We start from the raw sequence: 17,874 nt of genomic DNA, 5'->3' as shown, positions 1-17,874 counted from the left end.
TTCACATGTTATGAGGTTGGTGTGGGTTAGAGCTTAGAGATAGAAGCCCCAAGGGATTTGTACTTTATTTACACTAAGATAGAGATGGATAAATAATTTATACCTTTTTGATAAAAACATCAAAACAGTATACAAAAGATAGTGCTGAAAACACTTAAGATAAACAAAGACAAATAAATCAGTGCAAAAAAACCAGCAGCAAAATCAATCGACTAAGTGATCTACTCAAAGGATCCGCAGAAAATGAAGACCTTGATCAGCCTTCTAAAGAGAGCAAAGAAAAAACCCATACATGTTTCTCAGGGAAGACAATTTGTGTGTGAAGAAAAAGGGAAAGAAAGTTCCATACCTCCCAACAGGCTTTCTAATGGGAATCTCATAAGCTCTAATGATGTTCACCAAGAGTTTTATGTCACCATCTGAGAGATTTTGCACAGTTACTTTTTTCCTCTCTTTCCGTCTTGGTTTTAAGGGTCTTTTTGTCTCCGCCAATTTAAACAGGCTGAGTCCCAAAATGCTAATTATAAAAAGCAGAGTTAAATAGATTTGCACATGTAACTTTTTCTGTTATTATAATAAATGATAAAATACTTTGTATTAAAAAGGTAATTATCAATGTTATTTGACATAAAAAGTAAAGGAAAAACAGACAGGAAATAGGTATGGGAAGGTATAAATAAGAGCTTACACCGTATGATACATATGGCATATAAGCAATGATAGTACTCTACAAAACATGCCTGTTTGGATGCATGTATCATAGCAAAAGCAACCACCAACAGAGAAGCAGAAATTAACAGATGCATAATGACATACCCTGGGCCATCAGAACTTAACAGAAGGCAAAGCAGGACAAAAAGAAAAACCAAGAATAAAACACAGTTATGTGGATTTGTATGTTACAAACTCTAGAGAACCCCAAGCAAAAACAAATGCATGCATACAACAGACGAGTTATCTGAAAACTTCCCAGGAATAACAAATAAGAATCATAGTCAAATTCCCATGTTAATGAAAGTGTGTGTGTGAAATCTCAGCTGCTCTCCTCACAAGCCACTTGGGGGAAGGGGGGAGGGGAATGGAGCCATCAATCATGTGTACCTAATTGCCTTTTTCTGTAGCATGAAATACAACCTGAGAGGTGTTTTCTGTCACATCTGCATGTATGGAATGATAATTACCTAAGCATGCATGGATGACCAGTTAAACGTATAAATAAAACTATGCAAGTCTTAGTAAGCTCCTCACTAGCTCAAGGCAGCGGCATAATGCTCTAAAACACTGTCTGGCTGAGGTCATTCCTGAAACATTGCAAAACACATGAAACTCCCCACTCCCTTTTCTTGCGCTGAGATTCTTAAGGACAACTCAAGCCCAGGCCAAAGTCACAGAGCACTGGCTGCATGCTAGGGGTGGCTGAAAAAAAGTGGCTGGAGCAATTATTGTAGCTTTGTAAGCAGGTGACATTTCAGCCACGCAAAGCAAAGCTCACAGGTTCCTGCAAGCAGGAGGGCATTCTCACAGCTCAAGGCCACATCTCAGCCAGGGGGCAGGGAGGGGTGTGGGATGAGGGCAGTCCTGAGGGCCAGGCAGAGAAGCCTTGAGGGCTGCATTTGGCCCCTATGTTATTTCAAAAGCATACACATTTGTGTAAAAGTCAGATATCATTTGCTTGCAGAGATGTTTGTGACACCTTGCAGAAATCTTCCACTTTAAAACGACGAAAAGGAATTGCAGGTGAAAAGAGAGCTTGGCAAAAATACAAATCAAGAACTTAATAAAACAGAAATGTGTTTGACTTGAAGCTCATTATTATGGTTCTGATCTAACTTTCCATTCTCTTCCTTACCCAAGAGAAGGGATTTCATCTTCATTGACCAGATCGGAAAGGAGAAAATGATGCCTTGCAATCAGAAATCGGTTAATGACCGATTCCCTAACCTGAAAAGAAAACAAAACTTACTTTGAACCTGAAATCACTTAAAAGACATTGGAGTAGCATTTCTAGGGATCTACATTTACTTCTCAACAAGGCAGGTCAAAGATTACAGCCTGTACTTACATAACCAATTATTTCACAAACTCAAAGCATATGCTAAGAGCTGACTTCTTAGTGAGCTGTGTAGTGTCACCTATTTCACTTTGTAAACACACTTTTATTCATTTTATTCACTACTTTTTCCTCAGCAATCGTTAGGCTAAGTTGAAACCAAGGGTGCAATCCAATCCAAATCAAATAACTTTATTGTACTAGCCATTGGCCATGACAAAGGATGGATTCCTATGCACAAGAAGCGAGCATAAGGCAGGCTGGTGTAATTTAAGATGGTGAAGGGACGCGGGTGGCGATGTGGTCTAAACCACAGAGCCTAGGGCTTGCCGATTGGAAGGTTGGCAGTTCAAATCCCCACGACGGGGTGAGCTCCTGCCAACCTAGACGTTCAAAAGCACGTCAAAGGGCAAATAGGTACCGCTCCAGCGGGAAGGTAAATGGCGTTACCGTGTGCTGTTCTGGTTTTCCCAGAAGCGGCTTAGTCATGCTGGCCACACGACCCGGAAAAACTGTCTGCGTACAAACGTCGGCTCCCTCGGCCAGTAAAGAGAGATGAGCACCGCAACCCCAGAGTCGTTCGCGACTGGACTTAACTGTCAGGGGTCCTTTACAATGCGTCCTAAACCACTCATCCTGGCAGATCTTCCCATAGATTGCTCCCCACCCAACCTAAGCACTGTTTGAAAAAACCCAATTAGGGGGTTTATTTAGGCTGCCTAACAACCCACAGGACACGCAGGACAGTACACAATCGTTTTTATAAACAGAGTACAGTGGTACCTCGTGTTAAGTACTTAATTCGTTCCGGAGGTCTGTTCTTAACCTGAAACTGTTCTTAACCTGAAGCACCACTTTAGCTAATGGGGCCTCCTGCTGCTGCTGCGCCGCTGGAGCACGATTTCTGTTGTCATCCTGAAGCAAAGTTCTTAACCTGAAGCACTATTTCTGGGTTAGCAGAGTCTGTAACCTGAAGTGTATGTAACCTGAAGCGTATGTAACCCAAGGTACCACTGTATGTACCTACAAACAAGATAACTGAACAGGAGCAGCCTAACAGCCCCCCCCCAAGCATAATCAGCAACAGCCAGATAAGATTAGCCATTCAGGTGGAAGAAATTAACCTGCTTTGAAGGCCTTGGTTATCACTTCTGCTCCTGACTACAGCCCCCAGTACACATTTTCATGGGGGAAAACACCCCAAAGAACTAAAAACACATACCATTGGGAGATTACAGTGGTACCTCAGGTTATATACGCTTCAGGTTACAGACTCCGCTAACTCAGAAATATTACCTCGGGTTAAGAACTTTGCTTCAGGATGAGAACAGAAATCATGCTCCAGCAGCGCGGCAGCAGCAGGAGGCCCCATTAGCTAAAGTGGTGCTTCAGGTTAAGAACAGTTTCAGGTTAAGTACAGACCTCCGGAACGAATTAAGTACTCAACCCAAGGTACCATTGTATTGTATTTGAAGGAACAAGACCACAAAGCAGAAACTAATAACTGTGAAACTAATAACTGTCTCTGTATTCAGCATTTGATTTCTACAATTCATCCTTTTGGATTGGCAGCTTTGCAATGTTTCACAATGTCAGGATACCCAAAAGGAACTTGCTGAACCAAACTGGAGATGTCACAGCCGAGGGAGCGTATGCAAGTGCCTTCAAGGTATTCACATGTATAATTTGGCCCTTTGCATCGAAGGAACCAGAGTGCAGAAGCCACAGAGGGTGGCCGCTGAAGACTTCAATACACACACTCCAGCACAGTTCTTGCCAAAATAAAGAATTGTGCATAATAAAAAGACTCTATTTTGCCTCCTACCTTTTGGAGGTACTTTGCAACTAATGCTCTGTGTGCATCCAGATGGTCTTTAGTATCAACGACATCCCTCTCACGCAATCTTTTCTCGTACTCCTAAAACGAAAATGCCAACAACCACGAGCTCTTTAAATGTTCTACATCACTTCTGGTGCTGTCAGGCAGAGAAGAGGCTTCAAAGGGATTTAAAAGGGACCCTGAGGTATAAACAGAAAATCCCACTTTTTTGGGAGGGGCAGAGAGCCCTAAATACCCTCCAAGAAATGCATGCAAACTAATGAAAGGGTGGTCAAGTGATAAAGATGAGTAAGAAACTAGAATTTTAGCGATCCAAGTAAATAGTCAGATTTGATTTTTTTAAAAATGTAGTCCTGGACTTTTCTGCTTCAAATGTATTATACTACCACCATCCTGTAAACCAGCGGTTCCCAACGTGGGTGGTCCTGCCCCCAGTGGAATTAATCTAATTTAATGTAATAATTTTGACTGGATTTTGAAAATGTGCAATTGATAAATGTGCAATTAATTGTTAACTGTTTTGAATTTTACTGTGCTGTTATCTTCCTTACTGGGTTGTGCAAACCACTATATTAAATGCTGCTTTTTATAGGACGGGGTAAGGGGACATTGGGAATGAATTTATGGAACCAGTGGGGCAGTGGTCTTAACAAAGTTTGGGAAGAACTGCTCTGAACACTCTAAAATGAGGTTCACTGGTTTTTTTTACAGACTGCAGCAGTGAATCTATTTAACAGGAGGATACTTATCCAAAAGATGATGAACTTAATCCCAACCATTTTAAGTGACGTCTGACCTGGAAGATTCTTTCGCTGATTTCTCTTTCCAACAATGGGACGCACTTATAACTTCGAAACTCAGCCACTTCGCTATTTCTGAGCTGGAGAAGCCGGAATCTTTTAGATCTGTCAAACTCCTCATCAGAAACAAAATTAAATTCTTGCTGCAGCTGCTCCAGCCTGAAGAAATCAGGAACGGAAGCATCGCCGCTTGTAGCAACCTAAACAAGAAATGTGAAGTTTATGGAAAGGTGTTGCAAATTTAGGTGGCTTCTAACCCACCCCCTGCCCTGGGAATCAGCACACGGTTCCTCCTGGAGGCGGCCCAGCTTCTACCTCCTTGCCAACCCAGATGTAAGAGAGATATTGAGGACATAGGGGAGCAACATTCTGGCCCACCCCCTCTGCAAAAATTAGTTGCAGACCAAGAACCCAACCTGGCAATCTGTGACTATTCAACCATATGTGGAAATACGGCATAGCTCTCTCAGCACTGGGCAGGAAAATCTCTATGAAACTCCGGAGGCAGAGGGAGCAGGGATTGCAAATCCAAGGTTTCAGCACCATGTTTCACGGAGCCATTCTTACCTTTATGAGTTGCATCAGAGCAGCATTGCTTGGGTCGTTTGGATCGAGCTTTGCCTCTGCTACCCACTTGGCAAGTTTCTTCATGTCAGTCAACCCCGATGTGCCGATTGATGCAATGGCATCAATATTCTTCAAAGCACTGAAATGACAACATTTAGTAATATTTTTTAAAACAAACAAACACAAAGTTAAAAGAAATCTGCCTATTCTTTCTGGGACCAGATAAGTGACACTTGTCCTACGATCCATGGTTCTAATAGGTATGGCTTTCTGTACTTTGGAAACTTAGTACTTTGGAAACTTAGAGCTCTCTTGATGAATAGTGGTCTATCATGCTAGTCATGTTCAGAGAAGACTCACTGAAAACAATGTATGTCAGTACAGAGATTTCAACAGGCCTACTCTGAGTACAACTAGAATTAGAAATCATGCATAATAAATAAAATGCCTTTTATAGGCAGTGAGCAGACGGGTTTCTATTACTTTATGACCAAACAGATATTAAAATGAAACTGCTTGCCCATAGAATGATTTATCTAACTGCATATACTAAAAATGTTTCTGAAATGCTTGCTGAAGTTCATTTACCTTGAGATTCCAGCGTTCTTCTGTGATGCTGGTGGAATTAAGGGTATCCCGTTTTCTCCAACTGCCCAGGAAACACTGCAGGACACTTTGCCTGAGGTCATTAAAATAATTTTATTACTGCCATCGGCTTCAAATGAAAACGGCACACCTGCAATGAGAGACCAAACACATTAGCGTGATCAGATGTAGCAAACAAAAATGTGGCTTGTTGTTACATGCATGAGTGGTCGGAAATCTCAAGCTCCACCCCCTTTTCACAAGAATAGGAAGAAGATTTAACATTTCCATTCTTGGTTAGCAGCAAATTTGTTGCTTTGTCCAAATTCACCAAATGGTGATTTCGTCAAACCAGTTTGTTAACTGTTACATGCCAGGGACATGCTAGATAGTCAGTGGCCCAGATCACACTTCCTGAGTGAATGGATCACTAGACATCAAGGTCACAACTGTAGGTGGGCAACACCACCTATATGTCACAGAGGCCACCAAGGCTGGAGTGGGGAGTGTCCTAAAGATTTAGCCCACCACCCCTCTCCACTTCTGCCCTACAGAATGGCATTGGACACCATGTCAAATTTAGACATGAAAATTCCCCAAATGGGTCCTATAGGCTGATCTCATGAGCTCTCCAAAATTTCAGGACATCCTGAACAGATTAGAAACTCAAACTCTAGGAAATATAGCTAGTCAAAATATCTATTTAGTAAGTAAATAAGAAATGAATGAATGAATGAATGAATGAATGAATAAAAAAGTGAAGGTTCCTTGTAAATGCTTATAATCATAAAAGAAACAGGAAAAAGAAAACTAGGGAGTATTTATCGAAAGAAACCTGAAGTGTTTCCCTACATTTTAATCCTGCAGAAAAATCAAAATAATTAATCTTGAGTGTAATATGAAACACATGCAGCTCTTGGCTGGGTTGTACCAACAATCGTAAAATAAGACTTTTACAGCCCAATAAAGAAGTAAAGGCAGTATGTATTGAGCTGTTCGACTCAATTAGAGTGTCAGTATAGCGAACAGTGTGTTGGATGTGGACCAGGCAGACTTGGATTTCAATCCTCATCTCCCATTCAACTATAATGCTCACTGGGTAACCTTGGGCACATCACCATCCCTTAGCCAAATCTGCATTGCAGAACTTGTTTGTGAAAATAAATGGGTGGTGGTGGGGAACAAAGACACACACTTACTATCCAGGGTTCCGGGGGGTGGGGGGTGGGGAGAAATAAAAAGAGATAAGGTAATAAATGCCTTTTCTTTAACTACATTTATCATCATACGAGGCGCTCAGGTTGCTATATAAATACGATTCCCTCCTAGGCCTTTTAGGCTGAAAGATCAAGATTAACTCATAGGCATCCAGAGACCTTTGGGGATTTGAACCCAGGTGCAGCAAACGAAGAATTGATGCTTTTGAATTCTGGTGCTGGAGGAGACTCTTGAGAATCCCATGGACTGCAAGAAGATCAAACCTATCCATTCTGAAGGAAATCAGCCCTGAGTGTTCACTGGAAGGACAGATCGTGAAGCTGAGGCTCCAGTACTTTGGCCACCTCATGAGAAGAGAAGACTCCCTGGAAAAGACCCTGATGTTGGGAAAGATGGAGGGCACAAGGAGAAGGGGACGACAGAGGACGAGATGGTTGGATAGTGTCTTCGAAGCTACAAACATGAGTCTGACCAAACTGTGGGAGGCAGTGGAAGACAGAAGTGCCTGGCGTGCTCTGGTCCATGGGTCACGAAGAGTCGGACACGACTAAATGACTAAACAACAAAGCAGCAAACAACCCACAATGTCCCAACACAGGGTCTGCAATAAGCATGTGAGCAACTTCTAAATCTTTGGACTTAAAAGACAACTCTGTACCACTTCCCACGCCTTCATGGTCCAGTTGCACACGCTGGTCACTGCTGAATTCCATCTCTTCCACAGGAGCTCTCCCAGTAAGAACCGTAGTCTCAGGGACTGGTATGAACACTTCCACCAACAGGTTAGCACTGCCGAGCCCAACCGTTTCATAGAGCTGCGTGGCCAAGAGCAGAACACCATTTTCATTTCCAGACACTATGCCCTCATTTGCACATAATCACAGTCATGCTATGGCTTACCACAAATGAGAAAACACGAGGCCTTCCAGGAACGAGATGGTGGGCACTGGGGCACTTGGTTTTTTCCAATGCTACAGCATGTGGAGCTCAGCCGGGGTTTGGCTTAGGGTGTCACCCAAACCCAGGCTCATGGCTGAGCTATCCCAGATGAACCGCAAGCTGTAAACCATAGGAGAAACCCTGGCTGCGGCCTGTGGTTTGTCTGGAGAGATGTTAACCATTAGACCAGTTTTTGATAACACGCTAAGCCAAACAATAATAATGATTTTACTAGATTCAGGTAGGTAGCCGTGTTGGTCTGACACAGTCAAAATATATTAAAAATTTGTCCAGTAGCACCTTAGAGACCAACTAAGTTTGTTCTTGGTATAAGCTTTCGTGTGTATGCACACTTCTTCAGATACCCTGAAGTGAAAATGATTTTACTGTTTAAACCCCAGCCATACTGGGCGGCTTATAGCACATAAAAAATGGTAAAACATTAAACATTTCCCGATAAAGGGTTGTCGTCAGATGTCTTCTAAAAGTCAGATAGTGGTTTATTTCCTTGACACCTGATGGGAGGGTGTTCCACAGGGCAGGCGCCATTGCTGAGAAGACCCTCTGCCTGGTTCCCTGTAGCCTCACTTCTCGCAGTGAGGGAACTGCCAGAAGGTGCAGGTGCTAGGCTAAAATAACAGAACTGTAGAATTGTAGCGATGGAAGGGACTCTGAGGGTCATCTAGTCCAACTCCCTTTTTGTGAGGAATATTCAGTCCTTCAAGTCCACCACTTGTTGTCTGAAGTGGTACAGTCCAGACAACTCCTTGGGAAAAACCAGAACAAAGACAAAAAAACAACCACCCTGGGCCCAAGTGACTATTCCTTTGAGATGGAGCTGTGCATAGCCAGGTCCTCATTACAACTCTTCATAAAACTGGAACTGAAGTTTTTACTTTGCAGTTCTAAGGGCTATTTTAATTGCTTATTGCACTGCTTATGTTGCTTATTACCTTTAATTGGTTTATTGAATATTTCAATAAGGTTTTGTTTTAATTACTCTGTGAACCTGTGAACTAATTATTATGAAGTTGTTGCTTTTTACTTTGTAGGAATATAAAATAAATAATGCACAGGACCTCAGTATGTATGTCTATGTACAGTAATATATATATATATATATTTAAAAAACCAATATGCAACATACCTGAAGCTTCAAACTCTCTGGCCAGTTGAATATTTGCAAATTGAATATTTGCCCAAAGTGAACTCTAAAGTCTGAGCTCATCTGCCGGGACACTGTTCTTGACACCTCTTTTGAATTGAAAAGGACTTTTAGGAACAGAGAACGTTTCTTTACATCTTCGCGTCTTGAAACTTCAGCCCTGGAAACAAGTTTTAAAAGATCACCTTAAAATGTGCATATTCACCAGAAAGTTGTCTTTCACTTTTGGGGTGCTTGACAGGACTTTTATTACTTCAAACACGCAGAACTTGTTATTTATAGAGTATGACAGAGCTCCCGACAAGTATTGCCTCCACACGCTGTGGGTTAACAGGATGGTGCCTTCCCACCTTCTCTGTCAGTGATTATCTGACCACTGGATGACCATGTATAGGTGCGGGTCAGCTTTAACCCTTTGCCTCCCTGCTGAGGTCCTGATCCAGAATGGGGCCCCTTGCATTGCAATTTGCATTGCCCAAAGACGGATGGGTTGCATCCAATGCTAGTTCTACTCAGATCAGACCTACTGAAATCAGTGAACATGACCAACTTGCACCCCTTAATTTCTACGGGTAGGACTTAGTCGGCTATAAGCCTTCATATTAAAAACAAATGGATCTCTTTCGGTAGTGCAGATTCCAGGGGTAGGAGGCCCAATCTTGAATGGGACCAAAGGAGGGCAAAAGGTTAAAGCCCCCCTGCACACACACTTGAACACTAGAATCTTGATCCAGATCCAGCTCTTTGCACCTGCTATCTGCATCCATCTGATATGGTCCTCGGGGCGGAAGATCATTGCACCACATCATCCAATGACTTCTTGTAGAGCAAGGGTAACTTAAGATTTCAATGAGTTGCAAATTAACATTTTAAAGTAGGGATGTAAGAACCATGAGCTAAATAGCTGAACAGACATTTCCACCTTACCTTCATAAAAATGTTCATGTATAAGCTCACCTAGGACAAAGCTCGTTTGGAGTGACGCTCCCCGTCAAGCTCAACTCAGGAATTAGAATGGATTCTCCTGGTTTCCTTCTAATCTTAGCAGCTCTCTCTCTCACCTCCTGTTCCACCTCTAACCTGTCAACTACGGGCGGAGGAGGAACAGGTTTCATACGTTCCCCTTCCACACACTCGGATGCTTCTTCTGCTTCCGCTTCATCATCTGCATTTGGGCTTGTTTTCTTCTTCTTTTTCTTTCTGATTTTCTGTGTGTGTTAAAAAAAGATTTCCCCCCTTCAGCAGAGAATGTCAATAAAAACTGGACCTATCTTTGGATTAGTTACTTCTGATAATTTTGAAGTGACCAAACTGATAATAAAAAAGTGCCAAATATCTAAGAAAAGAAAGTTTTGCTATTTCTAGCATCAGTCGCTTCTTAGTTTCACGCAGAACTTATTATTATGACAGATTTTTCCTATTACTCCTCATCTGATCTTCTGCCACTCAGATACGTATCTACACAATGTCATTTAATTCACAAACTTGTATCTCACACTCCTTGGGGGCTGTGTGTGTGTGTGTGTGTGTGTGTGTGTGTGTGTGTGTGTGTTTGAGATCCAGGGCAGCTAAAGACAATAAAACCTAAATCCAAACACAAATTTACAACACAACACAACATTTTTTTAAAGGCAGATAAAACAGTGAGATAAAAAGTAATTAAACAAGTAGCCATTTTATAAAAAATCTATCAAGAATGAAAAACTTTGTACAAAGACTGACAAAAAAGGTTCAAAAATTAAAGCTGTACTGAAACTTGTCCTTCTATTTCTCAAAACTTTCCTTCCTTGTGAAAGATTCCATTCTTCTGCCTCTTTCGCAGAGCTCTTTATTTAACTTAACACTGTGTGGTAGCTATCCCATTAAACATTTCCCCACTGCTCTCCAGCCTCCCCAGCCTCCACAGAAGCAGTTGCTTCATGATGTCTTCCTCTGAGGTTTATTTGAAACACAAGGAAGCCCGGAAGGATGACTGTTGAGGGCCTGAGATATGTGCAGTTGCTGATTTTAAGGAAAGTCCTTCTTTTTGCCCTAAAAAACAATAACACCGATTTCTTCAAAAATAAAAAGACTTTAAAGCAATGACAGACAGCTGTAGGAACAAAGGAGGCAGTCTCCTCTAAGCCGAGCTGAGGAAAGTCGTGCAGTTTTCAGGAAACACAGGCACCCAGGAAGGCTGGATGTGCAGATGACTAGAGATTTGGAAAATGAAAGAAACAAACTGCGTTGGCTGTGGTCATAATTTCTGAATGCAAATGATTTATTTTATCATAAAATCACACAAATATTGTGGTAGTTATAAATATTATCAATAACAGATATATATGGGGGTGAAGCTCCCATTTTTGGGGAAATTCTGCTAAGTTCAAATGACGGTTTTCCCAGCCCTTAAAGATTCCCCAGCCCCTCCTGCTACACCGCCATGACATCTCATCTAAGAAATGCCATTTTGCAAGGAAGAAGTAAGGAAGGGCTTAGATAACTAGTCTTGAGCCTGTCCCATGCATGTTCAAATACACAATTATGCTCTCTCAAACCTGTGCCCTCTTCCAAGATTTCCACTCTTGAAGTTCAGTTTTATATTCTTCCATTTTCTTTTCATACTCTTCAATGTGTTCTTCTGTTAACTCAGATATTTCAGCCTGAATTTCTGCTTCATATGCCTTCTCGTCCAACCTTTGATCAACATCTTCCCTTCAACAACAAGCAATATATTTATTACTTATAAGGTTAATTTAAGGTTATCCACACTTCAGAGTTCTGACACCACAACAAGCTGCGGTAAATCTAAAAATGGAAAGGGGGGGGGAGAGCTGAAATCCTCCTTGCAGGCATGAAAGAGAAGGTTGGGAGGGGGTTGTTAGTTCAGCCTTATGTCTCAATGCCATCTCCTTTCCAGTTCAAATTAAATAGAATACACTGGTGCCTGGAATTGCAGGGGGTTGGACTAGATGACCCTTGGTCCCTTCCAACTCTAAGATCTATGATAATCAATGAAGGGTTGGATGGGGCTACAAGCAAAAACTTACTCCATACAAGATAGAAGTACTTATGGCTTGGGGGTGAAAATGATCCAGATTTAGGTGTTTAGACTATTTTGGATGGGGTATGTGTTTTTTTCTGGAAAAGAAGGTTCATAGTTTGGGAGCAGGAGCCTGACTACAGTTAATGGAGGCCTTGGTAACCTCTAGGTTAAATGTCAGCAAGATGCTCTTTCTGGGGCTGTCTCTGAAAAATGCTTCAACTGGTACAAAACTCAACTGTTGAAAGTACTAACTGGAGAGGTAGCCTGTAACACTAATACAGTGACAACTTTGACTGTTCCATCTGCCTTCTTTGCTCCTTTGGGCTTTTGATGAGGGGTTAAAATTTTTGGAAGTCTTTTGGACTTCAGGGTTAGTGTCACCAGCTGTGTTGGTTTTGCCGAGTTACACTTTATTTTGCAACTGATTTACTGTACTTGTTTTTAATGAATATCTTAAATGCTTGTTGGGCACGTTGGGTGTTTCTATTAATGGGAAAGTAGGATACAAAGATTTAAAAATGAACTGAAATAAGTCTTTGGGTTGATTGACATGCTAGATTTCTGTTTGTTGGGATGTTTTATGTTATGGTCTGGAGGAACATTCAACCCCATGAGTAGGCTAGGGTAGTACATTAGACCTTAGAAATGAATCAGCACCAAATGGAAGCATTAAATCTTATCTTACTGCTACAACAAACAACCAAGTTCCTGTAAAAACATACTTCCTCAGGTAGAGCTTCAGGGGTGTGTTAGTGAACTTCTGGAAATCACGCAGGGATTTTATTTCTTTCCAAACTTTGATAATGGCCTTAAGCAATGTCCGATCTCTTTCTTGCTCAACATCACGAAGTCGTCTTGTCTGCCTGTGCACACAAACACACATGCCATTAGAGGGAACCACACACTGAATACATGCACCATTAAAAGTCAAATGATGTGTTGACATTTAACTTTCCCGATTGCAATGCACTGGATTCAATTGAGCCTTAGGGTTCCTGCACTGCAGGGGGCTGGACAAGATGATCCTGGTGGCCGCTTCCAACTCTGCAATTCTATAATTCTATTATTAGGGTAAAGCTACTGGCGAAAGAGCGAAGAGAGAAAATGATTAAAGCATCCCCTCTCCCTTACTACTGCTCAAGTAAAATGTCCTTGTGGCTGCATGAAAGATAAACAAAACCCAAAACCTTTAGGACTCACGTACACTGTGATGCATCTAGTTTGGTCATCGCTTAAAAGTTTATTATAAATGTATTTATTTTTCCTTTCCACTGGAGGTGCTCAAAAGACCAAATAGAAATGTGACCAAACAAAACATTAAAACAAAGGTTTATTTTATTGTATCGATTATTTATTGTATTTTTATCCCACATTTCCTGCTCCAGTTTGCGCCTGGTTCTCCCTCTACCCCATCTACTTTGTTTACACAACCACCTTATAAGGTAGATGTGGCTGAGAGGTAGCGATTGTTCAAAGATTGCCCAGTGAGCTTCCTGACTGATCCATAACTGGATGCAGCTCCTTGGACCTGCATTATGTGATTCTTAATAGCCAATTATCATTTCCCCGACTAGAGATCTCCAGCTCAGATTGAGTTCATTAAAACAAACCACATCAGGAACATGCCAATGGTTGTGGCTGCCAACCAGCCCACAAATATGTGCAAGTCCCATTATGTGCAAGCCAAAAATTCATACACATGGCTATGGGCTGAATTATAGCCAGCATGCATAAACAGCAATTACAGTGATCCTATGAAGTAATACTTACTGAATGTATGTATTATTGTGTCAGTTAAAAAACACACCACGAAGTCAATTTATTTATATCCATATATTTAATTATCTATTTTCTGAATAGAGGCACAAACAGAATGAAGCCATTGAGAACAATGGGTTGTAGCCAACTAATAGTCAGAGTAGACCCATTAAAATACATGGACTCCAGTTGATTAACTGAAGTCCACTGATTTCAATGGGTCTACTCTGAGTATGACCTAGTTGGATACAAACTGGCTCCTTCTGCTATGAAACAATGCCATTGATGCCATGCCTATGAGGGGCTCAGAACACTAAGACTTTGATCCAGATTTGCATGAGCAGAAAGGACTTTCTCACATAGAGGAGCTGCCAGGGCTGGACGCTATGGTGTGACCTTAGCAACAGGAACCACAACTTCCTTTCTTTCTCTTTTTCCTTTTGAAGGAAAAAGTCCAAACGGACTTGCCCAGGATCTTCATTTCCCACAGACAGAAAGAAAGGAAAGACATGACAAGTGCCGCCTGTACCACCAGCTAAAGGTATGAGGGGAAAGGGACCAACCAAGAATGGAATGAATTGGAACCTTTTTCAAAACTTCCTACAAAGGTTGTCAGGCCTGCTGGAGGCAGTGTGCTTGACAATCTCTGTAAAAAAGCTTTGGGGGAGGGGGCAAGAAAAGAAAAAAGGCATCCATTTGTTCTTTTCTGACTCTTGGCAAGTGTCCGGGATAGGGCAAGTAATGAACAAACCAGAGCAGTGGTTCAGGGAGCTGATCATGTCACAGAAACTAAGCCTTCAAACATCAAGTTGGAGAACCTTTCTACACATGCACAAGACACAGGAAATACAAAAATGTCCTCTACTTGCCTTATTTCAATCTTGTATTCAGTTCTGCTTTGTTTTGCTACTGGATTAAGAATCCCACCTTCGCCAGGATCTGAAATATTCTCCAAGGCATTTCTCAGAGCACGCAGCTTAAAAATAAATCAAGGGGGGGGGGAGTTTAATTGATATATTGTAATTGTGCTACTGTACTCAACCTAAAAAACTGGCAGAGAAAAGAAGATTCTACACTTAGGCAGAACTCACAGACAGGTGGCAGGCGAGCGATAGCTTCTTTCTGCCATATAAAGTATATAAAAGCGGATCTTTAGACACTTGCTATATCCTCATATCAAACATGTTATGAAAGGTATATTTGCAATTTTTCACCAGGATTTCTATTTTACTGTGAAGCTTCAAAAAATTATGACATTACCTTATCTGTAAGTAGTTCGGTAATATTTTTCTGTCTCCTTGATAGATACTGATCATACAACTGAGCCAGCTTAGCAGCTAAGACATGCTCACGGCTAAAGCAGGGGTGGTGAGTGAATATTAATCCAGAAATATCGACATCCAGCTGAAACTGCCCCTGAGGGTCCCCGGATCCGACAATGTACTGATTAGCAAGCCTCATTTTTATGGCCTAGGAAGCAGATTAAAAATGCAAACACAAAGCAGAGGTTTGAAAAAAATATATAAAACAGTTCTCTGAGGTGTACATTAGAGCAGGAAAGAACAGAGCCACCAAACCACAAATGCACATCTTGGCCCCTTTTGGATGTAATGATCCTGGCTTGCTAAACGATGGGTTGCCAATCTGGAAAAGAGTGCTGAGCCTCACTCTTCCCCATACACTGGCTTCAGTACTGCAACACTGTTTGAAACAGTTCTCCACTATGTCCAAAATCAGGAACTCTAGTTTAATGACAATTTACTAACCAGGAACGTGGTATAACTTCCCTGTTAGCAAACCAATGTTAAACCAGAGTTATTGTATTGCATGAAATGGGAAACACTGGTTTTAACTGGCAAGGACTGCAGTAGCAAAGTCAGCACGCAAAGAAAGGAGGCAGGGGAGGAATAAATGAATCTAGGGCTGATATGTGTCTCCCTCACCCACCCTATCACATGCAAAACTTAACATGAAACTTTGGTTGTACGCCTAATTCATTTGCCACAAAATCCCAAAATTAGTAAGGTGGACAGACTGCAAGCACAAGGTGTATAGAAATCTTTATGTACGCTCCAGGTCACAAAATATTTCATGTGAGGTGAATTGTGCTTACAAATCCTAGCCTCCCTCTTGGCTTCTGCTCCTGAAGTCAGTGTGAGCCAGCGCCAAAGCAGACACACTTCAATACACTGCTATGGAGCCTAAAGTCGTTTCAGTTCCACATGCTTTAATGTGAAACTACACCGATTGCACAGGAGGAGTTGGGGTCTGTTTAAATAGCTGGCTCCAAGGCTGAAAAAATGCCCAGTCTTTTAAACCAGAATAATTTACTCTCCTTATCCAGTAGGCCACACTGCTCTGACAGATCAGTAAGAGGTAGTAACAAACTCACCTTTTTATAAAATGTCACCAGCTCTGGTTCTTTCCCGTCCTCGACTGGGAATATTGGAGGTCTAGTAAGAGACTGTTTAACTGGATTGGGCAAAGCCCGAATCTGGCCATCATCTCCAAACCACCTTTTCCCCTACAAACAACAGAAGACAATAATAATGCCTGTACTTCACTCAAAACTAGCTTCATTAATGGAAGTCCAGTGACTTTCCATCATTAACCCTACATTCCGCCACTCCCTTCTCTCTGCCAAACATCATCTCTCAGCTGCTTCAGACATCTTGCAAAGTCATCTCTTTTCATTCAGCCTTTCCCTGACCCATAGACAAATTACTAAATCTCTGTTTTCAAAGCTTTTCTGCTTTTATTTCTGCACACTGTCCAGATTTTGTAGATACTGCATAGCTTAGAAAGGCTTTTAATAGGTTAAATAGTTGCTCTGATCTTGCAAGGTGTGTGCATCCAGGATTCATGTGTCCATCACCAGAATTAAGTGCTTTTAAAGCAATGGGATATGCAGCATTGGGCACGGCACACTTCCATGCGGGCATAACCACCCACCCACAAAGGGATCGCAGAAAACCCCACAGAGCTTTGTTCCTTTAGGGATTGCCACACACACAGAACAACAGGCCATGAAAGGAACATGAACTCTATGCCTGCACTTTCCTCAGGGCTCAGATAGCACTGACTGACAACTCTGCCCATACAGTGACAGATCGTGTTCATTGTTTTATTAAAAATAAATAGATAAGACTGCATGGTTGAAGATAGCTAAATGTTTAAAATACGGTCTGACCAGCTCTGTCAGTTCCGTATCTGCATTCTGAAAACCTGAAAGGAAACAACCAGTTGCCTGTCGTTCACTTTGTCGATTAATTAAGACACACACACAGCTGATGTTCAGCTCTTATGCCATACACATTTATGTTGTTTAAATAATTCTACCATGAAATCTTGCATAGATTTGTAAGAATATTTAGTTCGCCCTGCAACACACAAAACCTTTCCCACTACCAGGAAACGGAAGTTTTGTTAAAAGGGAAACAAGATGAAAATCCAGCCATTTGAAATCCTGAAGTCAATGCTAAAATGAAAGGGACACAGCTCACATGGATCAACCTCAAGGGCCCTTGGGCTGGATTGCAGAGGAGAGACCCTTGTCAACGTAGCAGGATCACCTAGCCACCGAAAATCACGAGGCCACATCTTTTCCTGCATTGTGTGAAGGAAGCTTCCGCCTGCATTAACTTTTATGATGCTGAAGTGAGGCACTGCTTGAGTGAGTCATTTGAGAATCACAGGTACTGTAGTTGCCTGCCAAAAAATGCCTGCATTCGTGGCACCAAAATGAGAAAAAGAAGAGGACAATGTTACCTGTTCCTGCTTGAGAATCCTGTTCTCTACAATATTTTGGTTTGACAGTGACACAGCAGGACGCACTCCTGTATACAGACCTTCATCCTCAAGGTACCTTGGCTGCATATTTTCTGGTACCTTCAGAGAGGCAGGAACTAAAAGCAAGAGACACACAGC

The 17,874-nt window shown here is 41.8% G+C and overlaps 1 protein-coding gene across 6 annotated transcripts in view; it reads right to left on the bottom strand.

Moving 5' to 3' along the window:
- Positions 1 to 17,874, bottom strand: part of CC2D2A (coiled-coil and C2 domain containing 2A) — a 54,043-nt gene that overhangs the window by 20,704 nt on the left and 15,465 nt on the right. For all 6 annotated transcript variants that reach the window (XR_008332074.1, XM_053402351.1, XM_053402353.1 and 3 more), the window contains 15 exons: positions 17,716 to 17,852; positions 16,340 to 16,471; positions 15,208 to 15,417; positions 14,813 to 14,923; positions 12,912 to 13,048; positions 11,702 to 11,858; positions 10,122 to 10,372; positions 9,147 to 9,324; positions 7,719 to 7,875; positions 5,846 to 5,993; positions 5,258 to 5,396; positions 4,687 to 4,890; positions 3,876 to 3,968; positions 1,850 to 1,941; positions 350 to 517 (listed from right to left, as the gene is read on the bottom strand). Coding sequence is in view for 5 of the 6 variants with exons in the window: in XM_053402351.1 (XP_053258326.1) it covers positions 350 to 517; positions 1,850 to 1,941; positions 3,876 to 3,968; positions 4,687 to 4,890; positions 5,258 to 5,396; positions 5,846 to 5,993; positions 7,719 to 7,875; positions 9,147 to 9,324; positions 10,122 to 10,372; positions 11,702 to 11,858; positions 12,912 to 13,048; positions 14,813 to 14,923; positions 15,208 to 15,417; positions 16,340 to 16,471; positions 17,716 to 17,852 (2,314 nt within the window). In the remaining variant the exon portion in view is untranslated. The remainder of the gene's footprint in view (positions 1 to 349; positions 518 to 1,849; positions 1,942 to 3,875; positions 3,969 to 4,686; positions 4,891 to 5,257; positions 5,397 to 5,845; positions 5,994 to 7,718; positions 7,876 to 9,146; positions 9,325 to 10,121; positions 10,373 to 11,701; positions 11,859 to 12,911; positions 13,049 to 14,812; positions 14,924 to 15,207; positions 15,418 to 16,339; positions 16,472 to 17,715; positions 17,853 to 17,874) is intronic.

Source organism: Podarcis raffonei, chromosome 9, assembly GCF_027172205.1.
Source record: "Podarcis raffonei isolate rPodRaf1 chromosome 9, rPodRaf1.pri, whole genome shotgun sequence".
In the NCBI taxonomy this organism is placed as follows: Eukaryota; Metazoa; Chordata; class Lepidosauria; order Squamata; family Lacertidae; genus Podarcis; species Podarcis raffonei.
The sequence above is the reverse complement of the archived record's forward strand: the minus strand, read 5'-3'. Positions and strand labels throughout refer to the sequence as shown.